Source organism: Fundulus heteroclitus, chromosome 21 (genome assembly GCF_011125445.2).
Source record: "Fundulus heteroclitus isolate FHET01 chromosome 21, MU-UCD_Fhet_4.1, whole genome shotgun sequence".
NCBI classification, from domain to species: domain Eukaryota; kingdom Metazoa; phylum Chordata; class Actinopteri; order Cyprinodontiformes; family Fundulidae; genus Fundulus; species Fundulus heteroclitus.
Genome location: NC_046381.1, coordinates 28,276,097 through 28,300,163, shown reverse-complemented (window position 1 = coordinate 28,300,163; position 24,067 = coordinate 28,276,097). Strand labels below are relative to the sequence as shown.

The following is a 24,067-nucleotide window of genomic DNA, read 5'->3' as shown; positions in this document are numbered from 1 at the left end:
TAATAGCTCTACAACTTAACTTGGGATCATGTTCTATTTCCTGTAGCGGCTGTGAGCATGGCAGGTGGAACTGTTCCCTGGAGTTCTGCCCAGTTGATGGGGGCTTGTCACCCTGGGGCGCCTGGAGCCCCTGCTCGCTCTCCTGTGGCGGTCTGGGAGTAAAGATTCGTACCAGGGGCTGCACACAGCCAGCCCCGGCCCACGGTGGGAGAGACTGTAAGGGGCCCCGCCAAGAGACTACCTACTGCCAGACCCCTGACTGTCCAGGTGGAGATTGTACTAAGAGAAAGGGTTGTTGGTTTTCTGATGGTTAAAACACTTAAATGTTGATTTTGCTTTATTTTCGCAGCTACTGTTGTTCCAACAGTGGAACCATCTATTCCAGGTAACACCTTTGTTTTCATTAAAACGTTTTATAGCACCAACTTATCGTCATCTTCTTTTTACTGCACAGGTTGATCCAAATTCTCTAGAGATGCACTGATCCCAATTTTGTGGTTGATATCCAGTCACTATTTTTTGTTAAGCTTTGACCTGCCAACCGCAATTTTAGCCAATTCTGTGGTTCTGCTTTAAGAGCCATAAAGTTAGAAGACAAAATAAGGCTATTCAAAACATTTGTTTCATCCTACCTCCTGTGAATGCTTGTCAATTATTCATATTAGAGCAGAAATACCACGCAGTCTCTGTAAAACAAGGTTTTACTTGTAATGTGAAACAAAATTTAAAATCATTGCGATTTTAGCAGCTTGTGGTAGAGATATGGGCTGTTAGCAAAGCTAGCGTTGCTGTCTCTGTGTATTTCTCTATGATAGTAGCTCCTAAACTTAACTAGTGTCCCAATATAAGGGTTGAATGCTTAAAAAGACAAACCTTCTGACTCTCTGTTCAGCCTTCCTGTTATCCGCTGAAACCATCACTCTCTCTTACAGCATGGATGATCAACAGGCATGTTTCAGCAGGAAGTAGAATATGTTTTCTTTTCCAATGGCTTTTTAGATTTTTGCTTTCTTTGACTTCACATTTAAGCACCTCACCATGATGCTGTAAACAGCTTACCTTCAATCTTATTTATTTAGATACAACTTTTCCACCAAAGTGGCAGCACTGAAAAATGTTGTGTTGACTGATCAGATAAAGATCACATTTGTGATGGTGTGATCGGCCGGTTTATGGTGAGGATAACCTGTTGCTTCCCAGATGCATCTCATGTACCAAAGTTGTCTCATTCTCTTTCCTACTCCGCTTCCTTTAGAAGAGGATTCCGGCTTCACCCCATGGTCTCTCTGGAGTTCCTGCACAAAAACCTGCACTGACATTGAAAGTCCTGCATTAAAGTCTCGTCATCGACAATGTTCCAAACATCCCTGCTCTGGAAGCTCTCGCCAAGAGAAGGCCTGCAACCTGCCTCAGTGTCCAGGTACAGCATCACAGATTATATTTCCTTGTCTCAATCAATAATGACAGGAATATGAAAGCAGTAAAGGTTTTCCTGAAAGCAAATGGCATGTGAACTTGCTGGCTTATATAATTGTTATTTGAATTTAGTAATAAGGAAACATCCAAATAAACTCTGGTAAGGTTTGAGATTTTAATGTGACAAGATGAGGAGAATTTAAAGGTGCATGAATACTTTGGCAGTTTTGAGTCCATTTCATGTGTAGTATACTGCAGGTGTAGTCTTTTAATTTGATCTCAGTCATAGTAAACTATACAGGTAAATCTCATTTTAATAGGACGGAAAAGTGGAATATGTTTGCCAGTCATCTCAAAGAGTGAATATTATATAGGCAAGGCAAGTTTATTTATATTCACTTTTCACCAACAGAAAGCTGCAATGTAGAATCATTCCATATAGAGTGATATATTCTAAGCTTTTGTTTTCTTTTGTAAGTTTGATAGGTTACGAAGAAGGAAAACCCAAAATTCTGTTTCTCAAAAAATTTGATTACTGTAAAAAAGTTCATTTTTGGAAACCTTTGGTGTCAGACCCTAATCAGCTAAACAACTCAAAACACATACAAAGGTTCCCTAAGCCTTTAAACGGCCTCTCACCCTGGGTCAGCTTGCGACACCGTCATGGAGAAGACTGCTGACTGGACAGATGTCCAGGAGACAGTCATCCACAACCTTCAGAAGGAGGGGAAGCCACATAAGATCATTGATGAATAAGCTGGTTGTTCACAGAGGTCTGTGTCCAAGCATTCTATGTCCAGGAAGAATTGTGGTTGGAAAAGGTGCACCAGCAACAGGGAGAACAACCTTAGAAGAAGTGGAGAAGGGCTGGAGTCGATGCATCAAGAGACAACACACAGACGATTACTCAAGACAGGCTACAAATGTTACATTCCTGGTGTCAAGCCACTCCAGACCAGAAAAAGAACTGGGCTCTTGCTCAACTGTCCAAAGTCCTGTTTTCAGATGGAGGTAAATTCTGCATTTTATTTGGAAATCAAGGTCCCAGAGTCTGGAGGAAGAGTGGAGAGGCACAGAATCCACGTTGCTTGAAGTCCAATGTGACGTTTCCTCAGTCAGTGATGGTTTGGTGTGCCGTGTCATCTGGCGGTGTTGATACAGTTTATTGAAATTCAGTGCAGTCATCTACCAGGATATTCTAGATCACTTCCTGCTTCCCTCTGCAGACAAGCTGAATGGAGATGCTGATTTTATTTTGCAGCAGGACTTGGTACCTGCCCACACTGCCAAAGGTACCAAACGCTAGTCCAGTGACCATGGTGTTCCTGTTCTTGATTGGTCAGCAAACTCCCCTGATCAGAAACCCATAGAAAATCTATGGGCTGTTGTCAAGAGGAAGATGAGAGACACCAGACTCAATGAGGCAGATGACCTGAAGGCAGCTATCTAAGCAAGCTGAGCTTCCATCCCACCTATGCAGCGCCATGGGCTGATGGCCTCTATGTCACAATGCATTGATGCAGTAACTGATGCAAGAGGCAGCCCCAGTACTGAGCGCACTGAAATTGAGATATTCTTGCTCTAATGTGATATTCTAACTTTTTGAGACAGAAGTTTAGGTTTTCTTTACCTGTACGCAATAATTTCAGAAAATTAAAGCTTGAAATATTTTACTCTATGTGTAATGAATCTCTATAAAATATCCATTTCACTTTCTGAAATAAATGGCAAAACATCTTGCACTGTCACACAATATTATTATTTTTTTAGATCTACCTGTAGATACAAGAGCAAGAATGTGAAACAAAATAAGGTCCTTTACGTAAACGTCAGACAATGAGAATGAGCTTCAAAGATATTTGACTGCCATCCAAAGCAGTCGGCAACATTTTGCATTACACTCTCACATCCACGGCAGGTGAGGTGTGCGTAGCAGCCGACTGTGTAGAAAGGAACTGCTCATGGACGGAGTGGGGGAAGTGGGGGTCCTGCTCTCGGTCCTGTGGAGTAGGTCAACAGCAGAGGATCCGAACTTTCCTCCGGCCTGCTGGCAACGGCTCCTGGTGCAAGGACATTGTTGGTGGGAACCTGGAGAATCGCTTCTGCAACATAAGGCCCTGCAGAGGTCAGTGCTGTGTGTAAAGAGACGTTGTTGAAATAATATTGATGAGGCAACACGCCTGGTCATACAGCTTTGGAGTTTGAGTCAGTGGGCGATGTGTCTTTATGTGACAGTGGATGGAGCCTGGTCCAGGTGGAGTCCCTGGTCCCGCTGCGATCAGCGCTGTGGGGGAGGCCGCTCCATCCGCACTCGCTCCTGCTCCAGCCCTCCACCAAAGAACGGGGGGAAGAAGTGCGTGGGGGAGAAGAACCAGGTCAAGCCCTGCAACACCAATCCTTGTGGTGAGGCTGACGGAGCACGCGCGCCCTCACTTCATCTGTACATCATGCTGACCTTTCCCCGTCATCATCCCAGACATGAGTGAATCCTCATTAATTCAGCAAAGGGCCATGTGTTTTCAAGTCTTTGTGTTGGAAAAAGTCAGCGTGGCCCGTGACCAGCGACCAGCATTCTTGGGGAGGCACGTTATGTAGAAACAATGCCTGCAGCATCTTTAGGAAATTCATGACCTTCTGTCTGTGTGCCGTCAGATGAGAAAGGGTGTCCATTGGGCCAGGAGTTTGTGCCGTGTGCCAACCAGTGTCCTCAGCGCTGCTCAGATCTCCAGCAGGGCATCGAGTGCCAGGGCAGCGTCGACTGTCAGCCTGGCTGCCGCTGCCCTAAAGGTACAGAAGCGGCTTTAGATGTATTCACATTGTCTGTGTCTCTATCTGTTTTTATATTTATTCTTGTAGAGGATGTTTTCTTAAAGGTGCTGGTCATTTACGGATGGACCTCCTTATTAACACCTGCTGTTGTTCACAGAATCACATTCTGACACGTCTTTAAAGGTTTATGCGATGGTATAAAAGCAGCTGAAAGGGGCTTTGGGTACAATAATTGATGCGTTCTTTAGTTTACATGGATGAATGTAAATATGCATCATATTTTGTCAAAAAGCTATCAAAAATCTTTTCTGGGGGATGAAACATTTATCTATCTAAAGGGATCATTTTTATTACCAATATCATCAAGCAAATGCTTTATTTACAGATCAAAAATACTTTTTTTTCAATTTGTTAATATAACTATATACTCCAGGATTATACTTAATATTAACCATATGTGTCTATTTATTGATATTTTGATGAGTAAAAGGAATATAAACTAAATAGAATAAATTCTAATACTTATTCTATAATTTTCTAAATTGAGAAAAGAGTTTCTTGAATAAGAGCTTAAAGTTCAAACAATTATCTAAGCAGATTAAAGTGTTTTATAACGGTGTTCTGGGCCTTTCTCTGGATGTTGTGGCCTATTTTTTAGCTAAAATGTCTGAGTAATATGACGAGAAATATGCTGGAGGAGGAAAAACAGGAAGAAGATGAATTCATGGGAGAAACCAGCTTTATGTCCATCACCTCCTCACATCAGAACCACCACAGTAGAATAGGCCTACTTGGGTTAGGTTTGTTTTTACTGAGGCAGCTTGTATTTCTGCTCTGGGGTTCCGTCACCTCAGTCCTTGGATCATCGTTGCCTTAAAGAAGGAAACATGGTTCTGTCCACCCAGGAAGGTGGCTTGAAGTGAAAGACTAAAGCTTGGTAGGATACAGTTTCTGTTTAGGTTTCCATCTTGCTTACTGTGGTTCTGTTTGGACCCTGTATTTTCTGTCAGCACGCACACATCTCTTCAGCTCTGACCGCTGCAGCTGTAAACCAGTGCATTCTACTGCATTCTTCAAACTAACCGATAGAATGAAAAGTGTCATCGAAGATAAAATGCGTGGGTTTCAGACCTCTAACCTAATTAAATTTTATTTACATAGCGTCAATTCAAACACATGTCATCTCAAGGCATTTTACAAAGTCAAATTCAATCAAATCATCCAGACAAATTGGTCAACAGTTATCTAAGGAAACCCAGCAGATTGCATCAAGCCTAAACAAGCAGCATTCACTCCCCATGAAAGAGCGTGGAACCACAGTGGTCAGTTATTGTCGAAAATTAAAATAACTTTTAGAGATTTACCTATTAATTACTATTTAATTATAATTATAGGGGTATTTTTCCTTCTTCTTTGCTCTGTATGTTTTTTTAATAGTTTCTTAATTATAATATGTGATTATTTACAGAAAAATATTTACAACAATTCTTTTCGGTAAAATAGTAAATGGCTTGTACTTGTATAGCGCTTTGTCAAGTCCGGATTTATATCTGAAAACCTAATTTTTTGTTGTTGTTGACATACGTAAGCTTTTCTATATTTTCATCTGACTCAGATCAGCCGTTGCAATCAGATGGAGCGACCTAAAACCTTGCAGTCTGCTCGCTGACTTAGCCTTTGCTGTGTGTGTGTGTGTGTGTGTGTGTGTGTGTGTGTGTGTGTGTGTGTGTGTGTGTGTGTGTGTGTGTGTGGACAGGTCAGCTGCAGCAGGACGGTGTGTGTGTGGAGCTGTGGCAGTGCGACTGTGTGGACTCCCTGGGGAACGTGTGGGCGGCCGGCAGCTGGCACCAGGTGGACTGCAACAACTGCAGCTGCTCTGACGGACGGCTTTTCTGCACCAATCACAGCTGTCTCCCCGCCTGCGCTTGGAGCTCGTGGTCCAGCTGGGCAGCGTGCAGTGTTTCCTGTGGGCAGGGCCAGAGGACCAGATACAGGTACAGGGATGGTCAACCTGAAGCAAATGAAACAGCACTCTCATTCATTTATTTATTTTTTAAATTTCAAAGAATACTTGAAAGTCCTGCACTAAATGAACCTCCTGGAGCGATTTTCCTTGTTTGGTAACAAATAGAACAATGTCCATCAAAAATCTTCAACATATTTTTTTACTGGGCTTTTATGTCACACGCAAACACTAAGCGAGCCACTAGAGCCGCGAAAATCCCCCCCCCCCACCCCACAAAAAAACCAGAGAGCTATTGTGTACAGAAATGTTCAGTCCTGTAACACACGCTCAGCTGGATTCACGTCTGGACTTTGACTGGGCCATTCTGGCACATGAATACGTTTTGATCTAAAACGTTCCATTGTAGCTCTGACTGTAAGTCCTCTCTAGACTTGGATCTTTTGCAGCCAACCACAGGTTGTTTTCAAAAATGCCCTGGATTTGGTGGCAGTAATCTCCCCATCAACTCCTACCAGCTCCCCAGTCCTTGTTGAAGAAACAATGTGGTGATGTTCAGCATTACTTTACACCACACAGGTGTTGCAGTTTTGTCAAAGGGATTTATTTTCATCTCATCTAATCTCATTTGATCTCATTTATAACTTAAGCCTGTTTTAAAATCCTCCACATTTTCCCCAACCAACAATTATGTAATGTAACAAACTGTAAAACAGATCCAGGTGTATGAACACTTTGGCAAGGCTCTGTGTGTCTGATTTTAAAAAAAGACACGATGTGTAAAATGATGTAATTGTGAGAGTTCTTCATTTTTCTGAGTCTGAGCCATCCAGAGCAGCACAGACTCCAGTTCTGCTCCAAATTTTCTTAAACTCTCCAGGGTGTGAAGTTATTAGATGGCTTTTTGTATCATGTGTCAGCAAACCGGCTTAGACTGCCTGTAACTGAACAGTTTGGACCAGTTGGGTGTAAAGCCTGGTGGCTCTCCTACAAAACAAACACTTTAGCAATGGCAGATTGGTCTTTTGACTGGAAGTGGAAATAGCAAGTACCTGCTGACTTCTGTTCTTATTTGTATCGTAAGTTCAGTGCAGACTAATTGTTGAGACTCGGCTTTTCCACCTTACTGTATGCACATATGTCATTCAGAGAAACCGGACAATGTTTATTTGTTGAGTTCTTGTGTGGTGACAGATCCCTGATCCCGGAGGCTGAAGGAGCAGACTGCAACTTTGAGGAGGTTCAGCACAAATCTTGCAAGCCTGGAACCTGCCCTCCTCTCTGCATTCATGAGGACCAGGAACTCGCAGTGGGAGACACCTGGCTGCAGGGAGAGTGTCAGCAATGGTGAGATGAAAGAAGACAAACTAAGCGGATGGAGAAAGTTTAGAGCTGCAATCAGCAGAACGCATTTCTGCAAAAGCATCTACATTTTTCACCTAATTAATCTTTTGTTTTGCATCTCAGCACATGTACCCCTGAGGGAGTCTACTGCCAAGACATCGACTGCAGAGGTAGATCACTGATTTCATTCTAATCAGTATGAACAGGTGGCCTAAAGACCTGGTTAGTCTGATCAAGGACAGTCCTTGCATTAATGGTGCACTGTGTAAGCCCCATCCATCTGTTCCTATTATTTATTTATTTTTTACAGAATTACATCAAAAGTTTTACAAATACGATCTATGATTAATGTAAAAATAGTTAATTCACCTTTTAACCATTTGTTATTTTGTGCTTTTCAACTTGGCTCTATCTATGATGTTTCTAATGCCAAAAAAGACTTTTTGCGTTCTCGCGAACATAATCACGTTTTAAAGCATTTCTGGTTCATTTTAGAATAACCGAGATCAGGTCTGGTCAGTCAGAGCATGTAGAGATGATCAACTGCTGTACGATGTCTTAAAAGGTTGGTTTAGCAGAGAACAAATCTGACACAAACTTCAGCCGGAGGCTGGAAGACGCTCTTTTCTATCTGTGCTTACACTATAACAACACAAGGGGGCGCCTGCTCCCCAGTGACCGAACATGCGATTAAGCAATAGAAAACCTTTTCCAGGCACAGTTGATGCAAATCTTAATTCCTGATAGAATTGCATCCTTGGCAGGGAGTCATGTTGTCGTTAGGAAAGGCCACCACTGTGATACCTGAGAGAATGGTCAAAGACTGAAAGCTTTGTGCTGTTTGCAGTTGACGGGGCGTGGACCCCCTGGTCGGTGTGGTCTGACTGCTCAGTGACCTGTGGGCAGGGCACGCATGTCCGAACCCGAGCCTGCATCAACCCCCCACCGCGAAACAATGGCTCTGACTGCAGCGGACCAGCAAAACAAGCACAGAGCTGTCAGACCCCTCCGTGTTTGGGTTCGTATACTTCACCTTGAAGCTTTAAAGCTTCGAGTGCAGCCTTAACACATCCGTACCTAGAACGATCTCAGCCTGCCACTGCTTTCTGCTTGTATAGCTTCAAATAGTCGATGGACTTCATACAGCTCCTGCTTTCATCCCTTTGATTTTTCTTGGCTCCAGATGACCTTTGCCCCTGGTCGCCGTGGTCGGCGTGCTCCCGGAGCTGCGGTGCTGGGTCAGTGTGGCGGCGCAGGGTGTGCGTCTGTGAGGAGGGAGGGGACGCTGCGTGCCCCCCAGAGGTGGAGGCTGTGAGGAACAGCGAGGAGACCCAGCTGTGCTACCAGCAACCATGTCCTGGTACAGCCTCAGATATCAGCATCATTTTCAAACCTGCGTAATGTTAGTCTTTTGCTTCGTAGCTTGTTGTCACACTGCAGAGGCCTCTGTTACAGTTGAGACAGACTTTTATACAACCGACCGAAGAAAACAGAAACAAATGTGTGCAAAAGCTCCCTGGCAGCACGAGCTGTTTTTGTCTTCCAGGCTGTCCCGTGTCAGCGTGGAGCGTCTGGTCTCGCTGCTCATGTGAGTCTCAGAGGCAGCAGCGCTATCGGGTAGCCCTGACCTCAGCCACCAGGGGGCAGCAGTGCTCTCCCGTGGAAACCCAGAGCCGGGCGTGCAGTCTCAGTCAGTGTGATGGTGAGTTAAGCTGTTCTCCCTGTTGGTCCTGCTTACTGAGCAGTTTTCTTTCATAGTCCCCCCCAGTGTGGCTGATTGAGTCTCTCTGAGTAATTGTGTTTCTGTGGGACTTTATATACAATGATTTAGTCCATAATAATAAACCACAGAGGCACATTAACCCTGGTGTCTCCCTGGTTGCAGCCTGCCAAGTGCCGTTTGTTTACTCAGCATGTGGAGCTCCCTGTGAGAAGCAGTGTGCTCTGATGGGCAGAGAAGATCTGTGTCTCGGTGTCAGGGAGTGCACACCTGGCTGCTACTGCCCCGAGGTGAACGTCTGCTCTCTCATCTTCTTTCTTTCTAATCTCTATTTTCTTCATTTATGTAGTGTATTGGGAGTAATGCTGTGTGAAGACAAATTATGCACTGTTTTTATTCTAATCTAAATAATATTTACCCTGAATACATTTCTCATGCGGTTGTGAAGGAACCTAATGCAGAGATAGATGTAAAACTGAATTATGATAGTGAAAACCTGATGTGCAAAAATAAATTGATATTATTACAGTGGGTAGAGCCGCCATGAGAGGTGTCGGGGCAAGGAGAATGCCTAGAGGGCAATAAGGAGTGAAAACAAGGTTGAGTAATAGGAAGATCTGACCATAGACAGAATAACATGGGAGGTTTATTTACTTGGAGAGGGATTGCTGGATAAAAAAAACAAGTGAGTGATCATGGATGTGCTGCAGCAGTGACGGCGTAAGACATTGAAATCCACTTGAGAGAAACTGAGGTTAAGGTCTCAAAACAAGTAAGAGAATGACGGGCTTCTTGGCCTCACACAAGTCGTTAGTTCAGGTTTTGTTTGCATATTTTAACATTGTTTTACATACGTGACAGGTGACAATACATAACAGTGCACCGTTAATGTTTTACGTTGACTATACATCTAAATAGACTAGATGCAGAGAAGAGGAATAAAAATAAACTTTCCCCTATTGAATATGCAACTTCCTTTCTCATCGGGTACTTTTGCAAACATCAAATGCACATGAATTTCCAACGTTCATGATATACTTCTTATTAAAGCGGCAATCTGAGCACTAAATAATGCAATTAATTCTCATAAGGGGCCACATGAGAACCCTGAGCTATGTCGGAGGGTCATGATCTACAGGTCTGTGTTTCACTTAGTGAATTGAATGATTTATATAAATATGACTATATAAAGAAAAAAAAATTGCCTATGACCCTCTGATTAGCTTGGATCCATCAATGGCTGAATAGCTGAGGAGCCCTGACTCATAACAATAGATTTTGGGGTACTTTTTCTGCATTTGTGGACATATTTACAACTCTGTGGTATTTAGAGTTTCAAACAGCAGCACTTAATCAGTGCCACTCAAGTCTCTCCACTGCTTTGAACTTTAATACCAAAAGAATGTCTAAAAATGTTGTGTGGCTGTGGACTGTGGGTCAGTGGTATATCAGTGTTAGTGTGGCAGTCTTCCAACTCAAGTTGGATGAGTTTGGTGGATTCTTTTTTAGTACCTGCATTTGACAACTCCTCAGGTTCTTAGTTAATATGCAAATATTATAATCCTAGACATTTCTGCCAAATTATTACAGTGTCATTGTGCATCCCTTTGTTAAATACGATTTTAATTTTAACTGTGGTTTTGTTAAATTTAAGGATTTTTGCAACGTCATGCAATTCTTTCAAGAAAACAAAGTAAAGATTACAAATGCAGATTTATTTTAATACCCTTTTTGTGAAATGAAGTTACCTGAAACAAGAATAGCTCAGAGTGATGTGCTGTGTCCATTCCTTTTCCTGAACTCTTGTCCTCCCAGGGTCTGCTGCAGCAGAATGGCAGCTGCGTTCCTCTGCAGGAGTGTGGATGCATCTACCTGCGGCACCAGGCGTCAGGAGAACCTCCCACGCCTATCACCGTCCCTCAGGGGGCCACGGTCACGATAGACTGCAGTACCTGGTTAGAGGCTAACCTGCCTTTTAATGTTTCATTCAACAGCTGTGCCTAAAGAACAGATAATATAAAATACACCAGTTATGTCTCTGTATTTTCGCTGCACCTGAGTGATTTTATTCGCTGTCGCTTCCATTTTCCAGCTTTCCATTATATCATTTTCTTCTTTCTTCCAGTCTTTGTCATGATGGGACTTTGCATTGCGACACAAGAGAGTGTGAAGGTGAGAAAAGAGAAGGATCTGATGAACCCCCAGCGACTTAGTTCTTTTAGCCATCTGACCTGTGCTCCATCCTTCCTCTTTCAGTTATCCTCAGTGAGTGGTCAGAGTGGACCACCTGCTCTCTGTGCGTTCCCGCGAACTCTGACCCGCCCAGCGGCTCCCAGGAAGGGCTCATCAACAGCACCAAAATGGTCTCCATCCAGAGACGTTACCGCGCCTGCTTGGACATAGATTCTGGTCTTCCTGTCAAGAGAGAGCAGGAAAGCCAGTGTCTGGGACCGTTGGTCCAGGAGAGGTTCTGTCCAGATGCCTCCATCTGTAGAGGTGATGGCATTCATTCAACACATTTCACAGCCACAGTTATTTCTCAGGCCAGAGCTTCTTGTTTTGCTCCACAGTGAGGAAATGTTGGGTTTTTGCTCCACCCGGCTTCCTCTCCTCAGCAGTCTGACACTTAGCTCACTTCAAAAGGCTTCCATGCAGAAAACCCAGTAAAAGTGTCAGAGTCTGACAAGCATGACATCCCAGAAAGATTCAATTTCGTATGGTGATGAAACCCGCCTGGCACGTTTCACTCATGAGAGAAATACTAGATGAAGCCAAAGCTGGGTTGCAGGATTGCTCCTTCCAAAAAAAAATGACGCCGTTTAGGAAGTTCACACGTAGAGATGTGTTAAGGTCGCCTCTATTAGGAACACGTGTCGTATGATAAAACATATGCAGGGTTTTATTTTAAATGCAACCAGAGATTTGAAAGAATCAGTTAACTGGTTCCTTTACAGTGCCTTGGAAAAGTGTGCTGCATGTCTAGCTTTCCTTATCCTTCTTAGGGGTGTAAGAAAACCTGAATCCACATCAATATATATATATATCGATTCAATGATTAATCACGCAAAATGAAAATATTGATCCATATTGTAAAAATATGGCTTTATTTTGAAATTCAGGCACAAGACTATAATGAACAGGTGTTGTATTATGATTATTATTTGAAAATTAGAAGAGTGCATTTTTCATTCAAATGCCTGATACCCGTAAGAGCTTAGAAATAAAATGGTTAAATCGTATTTGCTTTTTTTTTAATCGAAGTTAATATTAGTATTAGATAGGCAGATAATATCACATCACATTGATCAGAAATCATGACAGACTTTGTCATATCGGCAAATATTGTCATCCAAACAAATCAATATAACATCATATCGTGACAAAGCCAGTGGTTTACATCCCTGGTACTTATGTCGTGTTTTTGTTCCAATAAAGAATGATTTTGCCGTAGTGGAGGCATGTTAGAAAATAGGCATAATAACATTAACAACATTAATCAGTGGCTGTATTCATGGTGTATGTATTTAATAAACACACACGTCTTACACATACATAATCTGAGCTCTTAATAGTTCAGGCACACAAGAGGCTGCCCATAGAAACTACACCGTATTGCTGCAGGAGACGATGAGCATCGTTTACATGGCAGCTAGCACAGCAGTCATTGTGATTAATACAGAGGGAATAATTAGGCTCCAGAGATCATCATCGTTGTGATAATGGCGGTGTTGTTCCAGATCTGTGCCACTGGAGCGTGTGGAGTGTTTGGACAGCATGTGCACAACCATGCAGCGGTGGAGTCAGGCAGCGCTACAGACGACCCCTGGCCTCTCCCGCAGGGCCCCGCTGTCGGAGCCAGCAGACGCAGAGCCAGAGCTGCAACACTGGGCTCTGTCCAGGTACAGCTACTCTATTCTTTCTCTTCCCAAACAAACTGAAAAGATTTTCTCAACACTGGTTTAAATGGTTAAAAAAAAAGATTTGGCCAGATTTCCCACGTCAATCAGTTTAGGCACTAATTCTTATTCTTGATTCTTTTCCTACATGTATTTCAAGAGAAATGTTACCGTTATTATTCTTTATATGCTTCACACAGTATGTATTACAGTACTTGTCAAAAAAAAGCTTTAAATGAGATTTTGGCAAAGGCGTATTTATCAACAGCATCAAGCAAAAGAAAATGATACAAAGAGCCAACATTCAATCACTGGCATATGAAAAGGGGAATAAAAATGAATACATATTTACAAAATCGGGTAAGTGCTAGCTGATTTCTACCAGTTCTAGCGCAAAGATTGATCAAATAAACTGTTAGAATCATGCCAAATAAAATGACGTATGCACAATGGTTTTCTACACCATTATAACAATGTAAATGGGTAATTTTAACACTGTGGATAGGAGAACCTGTGCACAAAACAAATAAGCATGTACGTTTAAAACCTCTAAATTGACAGGATTCTTAGCAAAATCTCAAAAGAGGAAACATGTTAGTTGTTAAAGCTGACAGACAATTTTCATAGTTATAATTTTTCCTGGTAACAGATTCTCAACAGAAATCCAAGTGGAACTGAGTGTGTGAAACTAACTCCTCTGGACAGTTTCTCAGCATTTAATGTAGTATTTTCCCCTGTAGAGGTCAAGCATTAAACAATTAAGTTACTCAGTTAGATCCATGTAAAAAGAAATCCAGAGAAAAGATTTGTCTCTCTTGTTTTTAAATCCTGTTTCAGCCTTTATTTAAATGAGCTAATGACACGTTTAAATCCATATTTGCTTTCTAGAAGCAAGTTGTAACATCCCTGCTGTTGTCATGGATACCCTCATAAAACTGCTCGGAGGCCAACGTGGCTGGTAACAATGTGACAGCAGTTTAGTCACAAATGAAATAACAGGGCAGAGTCACCATGCACACACATTAGCTCTCAGCATAATAAGCCTTGATGGTTCATTACGCAGCATGCGCGGTCTCTGCAACTCATTGGATCATCATATTTTAGATATTACTTTTATTATGAACATTTTTTTCCCCCAGTTCACACAGATATATAAAAGCTCAGAATCTGCTGCTACGGCTCAAAGAGCATACACATTGATCATACCTGTGAAATATCTTGATTATTATGCAAGATTTTATAACTCTGTTTTTAACAATTGTTTTGCTTTTAAGGAGTCAAGGGTTTGTGATCTCGGTCTACGGGCTCAGTTCAATTGGTCTCACCCTTTTTCAGTCCAGTTCTTGCAGCTGATCATTGCATCATGTGCAATCTTAAAGAAACATGGGTGCATGATGAAAGAGTATGTTGGAATTTAAAGTTAAAATACCTTTATTGATTACTAATGTCCTGCTGTTTAGGAATGACATTCAGCATAAAATCCTGGTACAGAACCTGGGAGATGCTGCATCCTTCTGTCGATCATCTATTACATGCTCAGCTTCTTACAGAACGCATGACCACCTAAGCAGATCACAAGAGAATCTGTCTGATTAGAAGTAACACACAGAGTAATGAATAGTGGCTCTGCACTGGTGCATGACTAACATTTTTACAACTTCTAATTGTGTCTCCTTTTTGCAATTACTTTTCTATGCTCTATATAAAAAGTTAGCACAAAATAAAGTCATATGAATGGTTTTTCAGTTTCTCCAACGGTAGGACAGCATGAATAACAGCATTTTTAGCCACCGGGCAGAACATTTGGTGGGTTTTGTTCATCACTGAGACATTTTAGAGTTAGCAGAAGGAGCTCTGGTGGTAAGCTATTTCTGTCAGACTGTGAGGCAGCTGTTCACAGCTCAACCCTTCTCCAGCAGAGACAGTGTTTATCAGTTTAAGTTTTAACAGAACTCCTAATTAAAAAAGCTTATTTAGGGACATACTGATCAATAGGGAATGCAGTTAAATAATGAGATGCTTTTTGTACATCTTACAGACCATAGACAACTTAGAAATAAAATAAGATGGGGATTTAATTAGATTTATTTAGCAAGGGAATTGTTTGTGATAATTCAGACAATCACAACTGGTAGGGAGACAAAAGATTTTGGCTAAATTCACTTTAGCCAATTCCGGTTTTGGCTTAAAGGGACAGTGTGGAACTAATTTGGCTTTTAATTAGCAAAAATCAAGTATTACTTTTATTAATACATATTGTGGCTATATATAAGTCTAAGAATCTCACATTAAAAATTAAAGTGTTATTAGTAATAATGCATAGTTGTCGGTGCACCAATAGGCATTATAAAGAGTAGACCCTGTATCGACCGCTATCGCCTATGGGTGCTGATGAGATTTGGGGCTGCCATGTTGGGGCGGTCGGCAGCTCTGCTCAGTGTAATATCTTTACCAGGAGCAATGAACTGTCACCGCTTTTATTCAAGCAGAATTTGGTAAACACTTCATGGATTTTCATGCCATTCTTTAGTTTTTTATTGCAAACAATAAACATGTGTAAATATACATTTTTTACTGAATTTGAATATTTTAAATGAAGTGCAAAATATTGTATAGATAACCTTCAAACCACCCATCATACATTTTCTCTCTCTCTCTCTCTCTCTCTCTCTCTACTCTCCTCTCTCTACTCGTCTCTCTTCGCGCTCTCTGTCTCTCTCTTCTCTCTCTCTCTCTCTCTCCTCTCTCTGTCTCTCTCTCTTCTCTCTCCTGTCTCTCTCTCTCTATATATATAGATATATATATATATATATATATATATATATATATTATATATATTGTATATATGTTGGATATATATATATATATATATATATATTATAGTATAACATCACATATTATATATATATATATAATATAATATAGAATATATGTATGAATATATATGTATGATATATATATATATATATATATATGTATATATATATATGTATGTATATATATATGTATGTATGTATATATGTATGAATATATATGTATATATATATATATATATATATATATATATATATATATATGTATGAATATATATGTATATATATATATATATATATATATATATATGTGGTTACTGTTTTCTGTTTAATTAATCTCTGGATGATTGCTTCCAGTGTTCTTGAAGAATCTTGAAATGGTCGGTCACTCGCTTGTATTGTTCTGAAAGAATGGGAGCCAGTGATGTTCTTGACTGTGTCTCAGGAGAGCGTTGTGAGGACAGAGAGCGGATCTACCAGGAGAGCTGTGCCAATCAGTGTCCTCGCAGCTGTGCAGACTTATGGGAGCATGTGCAGTGTCTGCAAGGAAGCTGTCACCCAGGTGAAACATCGAAGCTTGAGCTTAACATCAGGCCACAGTAATACGTTTCACCGTGTTGTGGCTGTTTTTAATCTTCCACCTTTCTGTGTCGCCAGGCTGTCGATGTCCAGATGGACAGTTGCTGCAGGACGGCCGCTGCGTAGCGGTGACCGAGTGTCGCTGTGGAATCCCATCAGGCAATGGGACAGTGGAGTTCAGCCCTAAAGAGGAGCTTGTCATTGAATGTAACACTTGGTGAGAAAGCTTTCTGTGACACATATTCTTGAACCTGAAAGGCCAAATCTACAGAAATGAACTACTACAGGGGCTGATTATTTATGATGTTTTTAAGTTTGTAAGACAACATTCTCCCCTGTCTCAAACCTCTCTATGGGCAGTGTGTGCGAGAATGGCACTCTGGTGTGCACCACACTTCCTTGTCCAGTGTATGAGGCTTGGAGCCCGTGGAGCTCCTGCTCAGTCTCCTGTGGTCAGGGGCAAAGAACCAGGACACGGAGCTGCCAGGACACAGACGGCGGTCCCTCTTGTGTTGACACCACCCAGACAGAGAGCTGTGATCTGCCATCTTGTCCAGGTCTGCTACGGAAGGAGCGTTCCCGATTCTGCATTGTCCCAAGTTCTCCTGATGCACCACCTTCATTTCCATTAGAACAACAGAGTCACTGCTCTAATGTAACCAGTCCTTTTTTTCCCTGTAGAGGGCTGTCTGTTAAGTGAGTGGTCACCCTGGAGTGAGTGCAGCAGCACGTGTGGCGGAGGGGTATCAACGCGGAACAAGACGATCCTTCAGGAAGCAGAGCCCGGCGGGGCAGCGTGTGTTGGGCCGCTCAAACAACATACAGTCTGTAACACCAACAGCTGCCTGCCTGGTAAGACAAACACACATAAAGAGAGTTATCTAGAAAGCAGTCCATCCCTCTGGACATTTTTAAAACCCTGCCACTCATAGCCTCGTTGTATTTTACAAGGCTGTGGGTTTGATTCCAGCTTCCTCCTGTCACATGTTGATGACCCCCTGGGCAAGGCACGTTACCCTAGGTTGTCTACCAATTTGTGATCCGTGTATGAATGTGTGCATCTGGATGACCTTATAGTCTGGATGACTTTATTAAATTAATTTACTAGGTTTATTGTTGCTAGCGAGCACTCCCGCTGCGGGCTGCCTAAAGGCTCTCACATTCTTGGCTGTACTGTGCGTATACTGTGAGCTCGCCAGACTCCGCGCTGACTCTGCGGACGTTTTACCAGTGGTGGAGAAAGTACTCATACAATGTACTTAAGTAAAAGTACAAATACACAGACAAAAATTTACTCAAGTAAAAGTCAAAGTACCACATTATTATTTTACTTAAGTAAAAGTAAGAAAGTACCAGCTTTTAAAACTACTTAAGTATTAAAAGTAAAAGTACTTGCCAACCATAATACCTAACGGCTTATATAATGTCATTAAGCGTACCTATCGTATTTAGTTTTAATAAATCAGTAATGTACCATTTTAATGAGCAATGCTGCAGATAAAGCATGTTTTTGTTGTGTTTACCCCCTGTGACAGTTTAGATTTAGATATTTTATTCTATGCATAAGAATTCCAGGGATGACCTGCAGGGTTACATGTAATTAGGCAAAATGAGAGAGCGCGCGTTTTTTACGTCACCGCGCGTTTCCAACCAGAACGCGCGATGACGTAAAAAACGCGTGAGATACGGGTTGGAACTACGCGTTATTGTACGGACGATAATATGCCTAATCGGCTTGCCATACAGGCGACAACTCCTCGCCGCTTCGCCTAAGCAAATTCCTGCGGGAAACACTGCCATATTCTAATTTATTGAATATGACTGTAACTGTTACATGGAGATTATTTTAATGGCGCTAACATTTATTTAATAACCAGGACGTGAAGAAGTTTAGCGTCAACTTATATGTAACATTCATGGCGGGAGACGTGATCACGACCGCAGTAATCACTGTTACTTGCAAGTTCATGCTAGCTTATAACAATATACAGTAATCGTATTTATTTACTGCCGTCGAGTTCAACAAAAAGCTTGCTAAGATTACATAAAACTTCACTAACACAAATTAATTTAACATCAATAGCGTTTAGCAACTTAACTTATCTCAATATGTTTTTTCAAATTTGATGGTGAATTTTTGAAAGATAGAATTTCATGCTTTCGGGGAAGGCAAAGGCGGCATTGGAATCTCCAGGTAGCGTTTTTTGACCCAGTTATTTCAAAGAAATCTTTTAAATAAGGCCATGGGTGGGGCAGGTCTTCTGGAGGATGACTATCCTTGGACTCCATTCTGGGAGTTAATGATTCTGCAGGTCCTGCGCACTGTGCTGCTCTTCTTGAGGGAGGGCCTAATGGTTATTTCCCGCTTTGGATTGGTTCAGCGGACTGATTCTGCTCTCGCCATTGGATACTTTCAAACTAACGAACAAATCAAAAAACCGAAATGCGTCTTGGATGTAACGAGTAACGAAACGCTGTATAGAAATGTAGTGAAGTAGAAAGTACAGATACCTACTGTTAAATGTAGTGGAGTAAAAGTAGAAAGTATCCATTATTAAATCTACTTAAGTAAAGTACAGAAACACAGAAATTGTACTTAAGTACAGTAACGAAGTACTTGTACTTCGTTACATCCCACCACTGCGTTTTACCTTTCACAGTCGAGCAGGCTGTTGCCTACATTTCTTGTGGCAAATTCCTACTACATAAAATCGGTCAGTAAGCACAACTTTAATCATATATAAGGTGCCCCGGAATATAAAGCGCACCATAAATCTTTGAGAAGATGTAAGGATTTTAAGTGTGCCTTATAGTCCAAAAAATACCGTATATAAATTCACTCCATTTACCCGGACCACTATAAAACATGGTGGTGGTAGCGTCATGCTGTGAGGATTTTTATCTCGCTGCTAGGACAGAGAAACTGGTCTGAGTTGATGGGTAGATGGATGGAGCTAAATACAGCACTGCAAAAAGGGAATTAAAAGTGAGTAAAACTTTCTTGAAATCAGTGCATTTTTCCTTGATTTGAGCAGGTAAATAAGATTATTTGCCAATGGAATAAGATTATTGTACCTAAAATAGCAACAATTCATCTCCGTCATCATTTTTTCAAGTGCAGGATGTCTAATTTTCTTATTGTAGGGTTAAAACTACTAATCCCATTGGCAAAAAGTCTTATTTACCCGCTCAAATCAATGGAAAATGCACTAATTTCAAGAAAACTTTACTTTCTTTTAGTTGCCTTTTTGCAGTGAGGACAGTCCTGGAAGAAAACCTGTTAGTGGGTCCAAAAGATTAAAGGCTGCAGGACAATGTTTGGCGAGGCTTGAAATGATGATGTTCATAGACACGCAGTCGGATTGAGCCAGAGCTGCCTTGCAATGAAGAATAGGCCCACATTTCAGTCTATACATGTGCAAAGAAGATCCAGCTTTAATAGCAATAGAATATGGCCCTACAGAAATGTTCCCTCAATGGGACTCAACACAAATGAACACCCCTTTACAGACTGATCACTTTTTATATTGCTTTTAATCCCAGGAGAATGCAGTCAGCTGTTCATGGAAGTGTGTGTTGTAACATGCAAAAGGGTGATGCTTGATTCTGGAAGGCACTTTATCCTGTTGTATTTGTGACACTGTAAAGTGTGCATCAAGGGAAACCAAATAGACTTCCTGCATGTCTCTGCTTTTATTTTTGGGTGTTCACATTTCATGTCTTGTGTGTTGCAGTGTGTCCCAGCGGGCAGGTATACAGTAACTGCTCAGCTTCTTGTCCTTACACATGCGAGGACCTGTGGCCACACACCCAGTGTTTACCTGTACCCTGTGCCCCTGGCTGCTCGTGTCCTCCTGGACAGGTCTGGACATCACTGTGTGTCCAAGTGTTTGGGTGTTTTATCCAACTGCTGTGTCGCTGTTTGCAACCGTCTCACTGTGTCCTTGGTAGGTGTTGTATGAGGGCTCCTGTGTGCCTCACGCTGACTGTCCCTGTTCGTCACTCTCTTTGCCAACTGAGTACCAAAGCTGGAACATGAGCAGTGAGGACTTTACAGAAGTTCTGCTGCAGCCTGGAACAACCGTTCAGCACCGCTGCAACACATGGTAATGGACAGTAAGCTGTGTTAGCTACTATGAGTCTAAAGCAGGATCGTCTGAAAATATATAGTCATGCATTAGGACACCCCATTAAATATACATTTTTATTATAAAGGAATGTTCCACTCTGATGTTTCTTTTACTTTTTATATTTCTATGGGAAAGAATGTGATTGATTTGCATAAAGATTAAAATAGTTTTACTCATTAACTGAGAAAAAGTAACATGGAGTACCATCCCATCGGTCACCGGTGTCTTAAAGCACATAAAACTCCCAAAATGTGTGTCAGCGGCTTTTGAATGAAACAATATGCCGACTATCACAGTCACCTTTTTTGTGTATGAGAAACAAAATTTAAATCCTAGTGAGGGATGTACTGAGATCTCTGATAGAGTGTCAATGTGTGAATTGATGCTTTGAGCGGTGTCTGCATCCTTAAATTTAGTGTTGAAACTAATTAGTGAGATTTCCTCTTCCTGTTTATCAAGTTACTAACAGGTTTCTCACCCTTTCAGTGTTTGCCGAGGTGGAGTGTTCAGCTGCTCCTCAAAGACCTGCGATGGTGAGCGAAGCTGTGCAACAGCAGCGTTACTTTCCCTCTACAGGGCCTGCTTCCAATATTAACAAAAGCAACAACCATGTCTGGCTGAACTCCTAGGACCATGATGGATTAGATATTTTACTGTATGGATAATTACTATCAGCTGTTGGAACAGTTGGGCACAATAACTGAGCTGCAGCCGTATCAATCACAGCTTATGAGGGTGCTTACTGCCTTTTTTGCTTTAGAAAGAGAGCTTGGCAGTTCCTTTAACTTTAAGTTTTATTTAGAGGCCAGAGTTTTATTTAGAGGCCGACTTTTCGCCCATATTTATGTCCTTTCCAGAAGCATTTATCTTTAACATGTTGCTGGAATATAAAGGAAGTATTAAAAGTGTAGAGTTACACACAAAGCACCAGCACAAAAGAAAATAGAAAAATGAATAATTTATGTTTCATTGCAAATGTTTTCATAATAATCTGGATTCAGTGTTCACCGTGTAAATGACTAGCAGATCTTTAAACAAATAAGATTCCAGGGTTTTAAAACTGGCCTATTTTCACATTCCTCTGATATAGCCACACATTACCATCTTGAATTATAAGCAAGGTGGGGAGCTAAATGTGCCAAGCTGGAACATTGAGCTCTATTAAAATTATGTTGAAAAGGGTGTTTAGGGGTACCAGTATCTTATCGAAAGGTGCCATTTGAAAGCCTTTCCTTGTCACCACTCTTCATTATTTTCTGAAATGAACGGGTTAGTCAATCTTTATTGAAGAGAGCTTCTGCTCATTTCACAAACAGCTTTGCCTTTAACAGTCCACTTTCTTCCAACCCGTTTTGTTGCAATTGTCCCAGTGTGCCTAACGAAGACATTTAGACACAACAATAAGATAACAGCTGGCACACAAATGCTGGCATCCTGCAATATAAAATGAGCAGCAAGGAATGAAAACGATTTTTGTTGTTGTCTTTCCTACTGCCTAGGTTTATTTCTCTGCACCACCTGACGTTTTATTGATTTAGAGTACCTGTCCCGGTTCACCATTTTTCCCAGTGGCTGTTGAAGGTGAAGAATTGCTTTAATTTAGGTGGATACAGATTTTTTAGTGTAATTGTAGTGGAGCTTTATTTGTCATACAAGTAAATGACAGTTTTCATTCGTCTGCTGCAGCAGGTAAATGATCGTCTGAGTAAAGCCGAAGGAAAACACATTCTGTGTTTGTCACATTATATACACATTTAGTGCTAAACAATCACTGGGAGGCATTTCACTGTACCTCTCTACATGGAATCTACTGGTGGAATCAAGGTTAGGGAGGAAAGGATGAGAAGGATCAGAGGTTGGAGGTTCCTCTGTGGAGTCGTAGTTGCTAGGAGGAAGAAAGTTCAGAGGGGGTGGGAGAGGTGTCTGTCTCAGCAGGGGAATGTCCTGGCCAACTCAGGGGTGTTATATCATCAAAACAGGAATGTAGCCTGAGATTAGGGGATATGCTTCCTGGATTTTACCTAAACTGGAAATCAAGTGGAACTAACAATATTAGCCGATTTCTTTTACTTTTAAACCTTGACTTTTTGGACCTTTAACGATGTTAAATGCCTCTGGAGGGGCATGTGTGGGAAATTGTTGTGATACCAGAATTATTTTTTTCCTTTTCCTGCGGATCTGTTCAAAAGACATGGTCGTGAAAAGTTAAAAACAGAAATAAAAATATTTCACAGAAATTAGAGATGCTTTCAAATCCCAGTTTTAACCAATCCAGGCTCTGATTTTTCTTAAAAGTGATCTAGAATTTGAATATTCCCCAAAAGTTACAAATCTTTTTATACAGAAAAGTAAACAACTTCTGACCCAAAAAGGTTGCTTAGAGTTATTTTGACCCACCTGGCTCTCTCCTTGTCCAGTGGCCTGCCAGTGGTCCAGCTGGTCACCATGGAGTCCGTGCTCGGCCAGCTGTGGTACTGGCCGGCAAAGCTCCACCAGATCGGTTCTGCAGCCCAGCCTGTATGGAGGCGCCCCGTGTGACGGCTTGAACATCCGTGCCACAGCCTGTGTTGCTCCTGACTGTGGTGAGTGAAGGCAGCAGAGAGTGCTGAAGTATAACAGATGGTCACTCCTAAAAATAGTTAAAGGTATGTGAAGCACAGTGGGAGGCATGCTGCCTTACAAAAGTATTCATACTCCCTGAACTTTTCCACATTTTGTAACATTAATACACTTAGCTTCCAAACCTTTTTACAACCTAAAGTCTGAAAAGTGTGACATGTACCTATATTTACCCTTAACCCCCGATTGCTCCCCAGGCGCTGCACAGTGGCAGCCCACTGCTCCCCTAGGGGATGGGTTAGGATGCAGAAGTGAATTTCTTCATTGTGAGATCAATAAAGTTCAATTATTAATTATGTCCTGAGTGTAATTTAAGCTTTCCAACACTCTCTTTAACCTTCAGGATCTTAGGTGCCATGATCTGTGTGTTGTCATCAACCACAGTGAAACCCCATCTAACTAACTGAATATTTTACCCACATGTAAGGTGTGAGCTTCTTAAATATTCAATATAATAACCCACAAATATTTCATTCCAAACAGCGCTTTGTGATTTTAAGTCAAGTTTAAGCCAAGTTACTTTGTTTAGCTTATTTCAGCAGTAAGGCGGTTCAAAGTAACCTGACCCTAGCCATATGGATGTCGCTCCGCCTAGCTTCACTCACATCCATCTGGGACATCTCCCATAGAAAGGGATTTCTCCAACCAATTTTATTGTCTAGCCAATCAGGACGCAGGGCTGGAGTTTCATAGATGTGACGTAGTGGAGAAGCGACCGTGACGTGAGACTGTTTTGATTCAGACAACAATGGCGGCTCGAATGGAGGAAGCAAGCGTTAACATTGATGCTGCTATTTCTTCCGTGTTGTCCAATCTAC

General features: G+C 41.6%; 1 protein-coding gene across 1 annotated transcript in view; it reads left to right on the top strand.

The window, feature by feature from the left end:
* Positions 1-24,067, top strand: part of scospondin (subcommissural organ spondin) — a 151,229-nt gene that overhangs the window by 104,865 nt on the left and 22,297 nt on the right. The window contains exons 85-109 of the mRNA XM_036125764.1: positions 47-267; positions 350-385; positions 1,256-1,420; positions 3,335-3,541; positions 3,652-3,819; positions 4,069-4,203; positions 5,942-6,179; positions 7,343-7,495; positions 7,616-7,662; positions 8,340-8,510; positions 8,676-8,852; positions 9,039-9,194; positions 9,378-9,502; positions 11,028-11,167; positions 11,338-11,384; positions 11,469-11,708; positions 12,950-13,111; positions 16,367-16,483; positions 16,579-16,717; positions 16,861-17,057; positions 17,182-17,352; positions 20,235-20,362; positions 20,452-20,606; positions 21,117-21,163; positions 23,048-23,212. Coding sequence (XP_035981657.1) covers positions 47-267; positions 350-385; positions 1,256-1,420; positions 3,335-3,541; positions 3,652-3,819; positions 4,069-4,203; positions 5,942-6,179; positions 7,343-7,495; positions 7,616-7,662; positions 8,340-8,510; positions 8,676-8,852; positions 9,039-9,194; positions 9,378-9,502; positions 11,028-11,167; positions 11,338-11,384; positions 11,469-11,708; positions 12,950-13,111; positions 16,367-16,483; positions 16,579-16,717; positions 16,861-17,057; positions 17,182-17,352; positions 20,235-20,362; positions 20,452-20,606; positions 21,117-21,163; positions 23,048-23,212 — 3,707 coding nt within the window. The remainder of the gene's footprint in view (positions 1-46; positions 268-349; positions 386-1,255; positions 1,421-3,334; positions 3,542-3,651; positions 3,820-4,068; positions 4,204-5,941; positions 6,180-7,342; positions 7,496-7,615; positions 7,663-8,339; positions 8,511-8,675; positions 8,853-9,038; positions 9,195-9,377; positions 9,503-11,027; positions 11,168-11,337; positions 11,385-11,468; positions 11,709-12,949; positions 13,112-16,366; positions 16,484-16,578; positions 16,718-16,860; positions 17,058-17,181; positions 17,353-20,234; positions 20,363-20,451; positions 20,607-21,116; positions 21,164-23,047; positions 23,213-24,067) is intronic.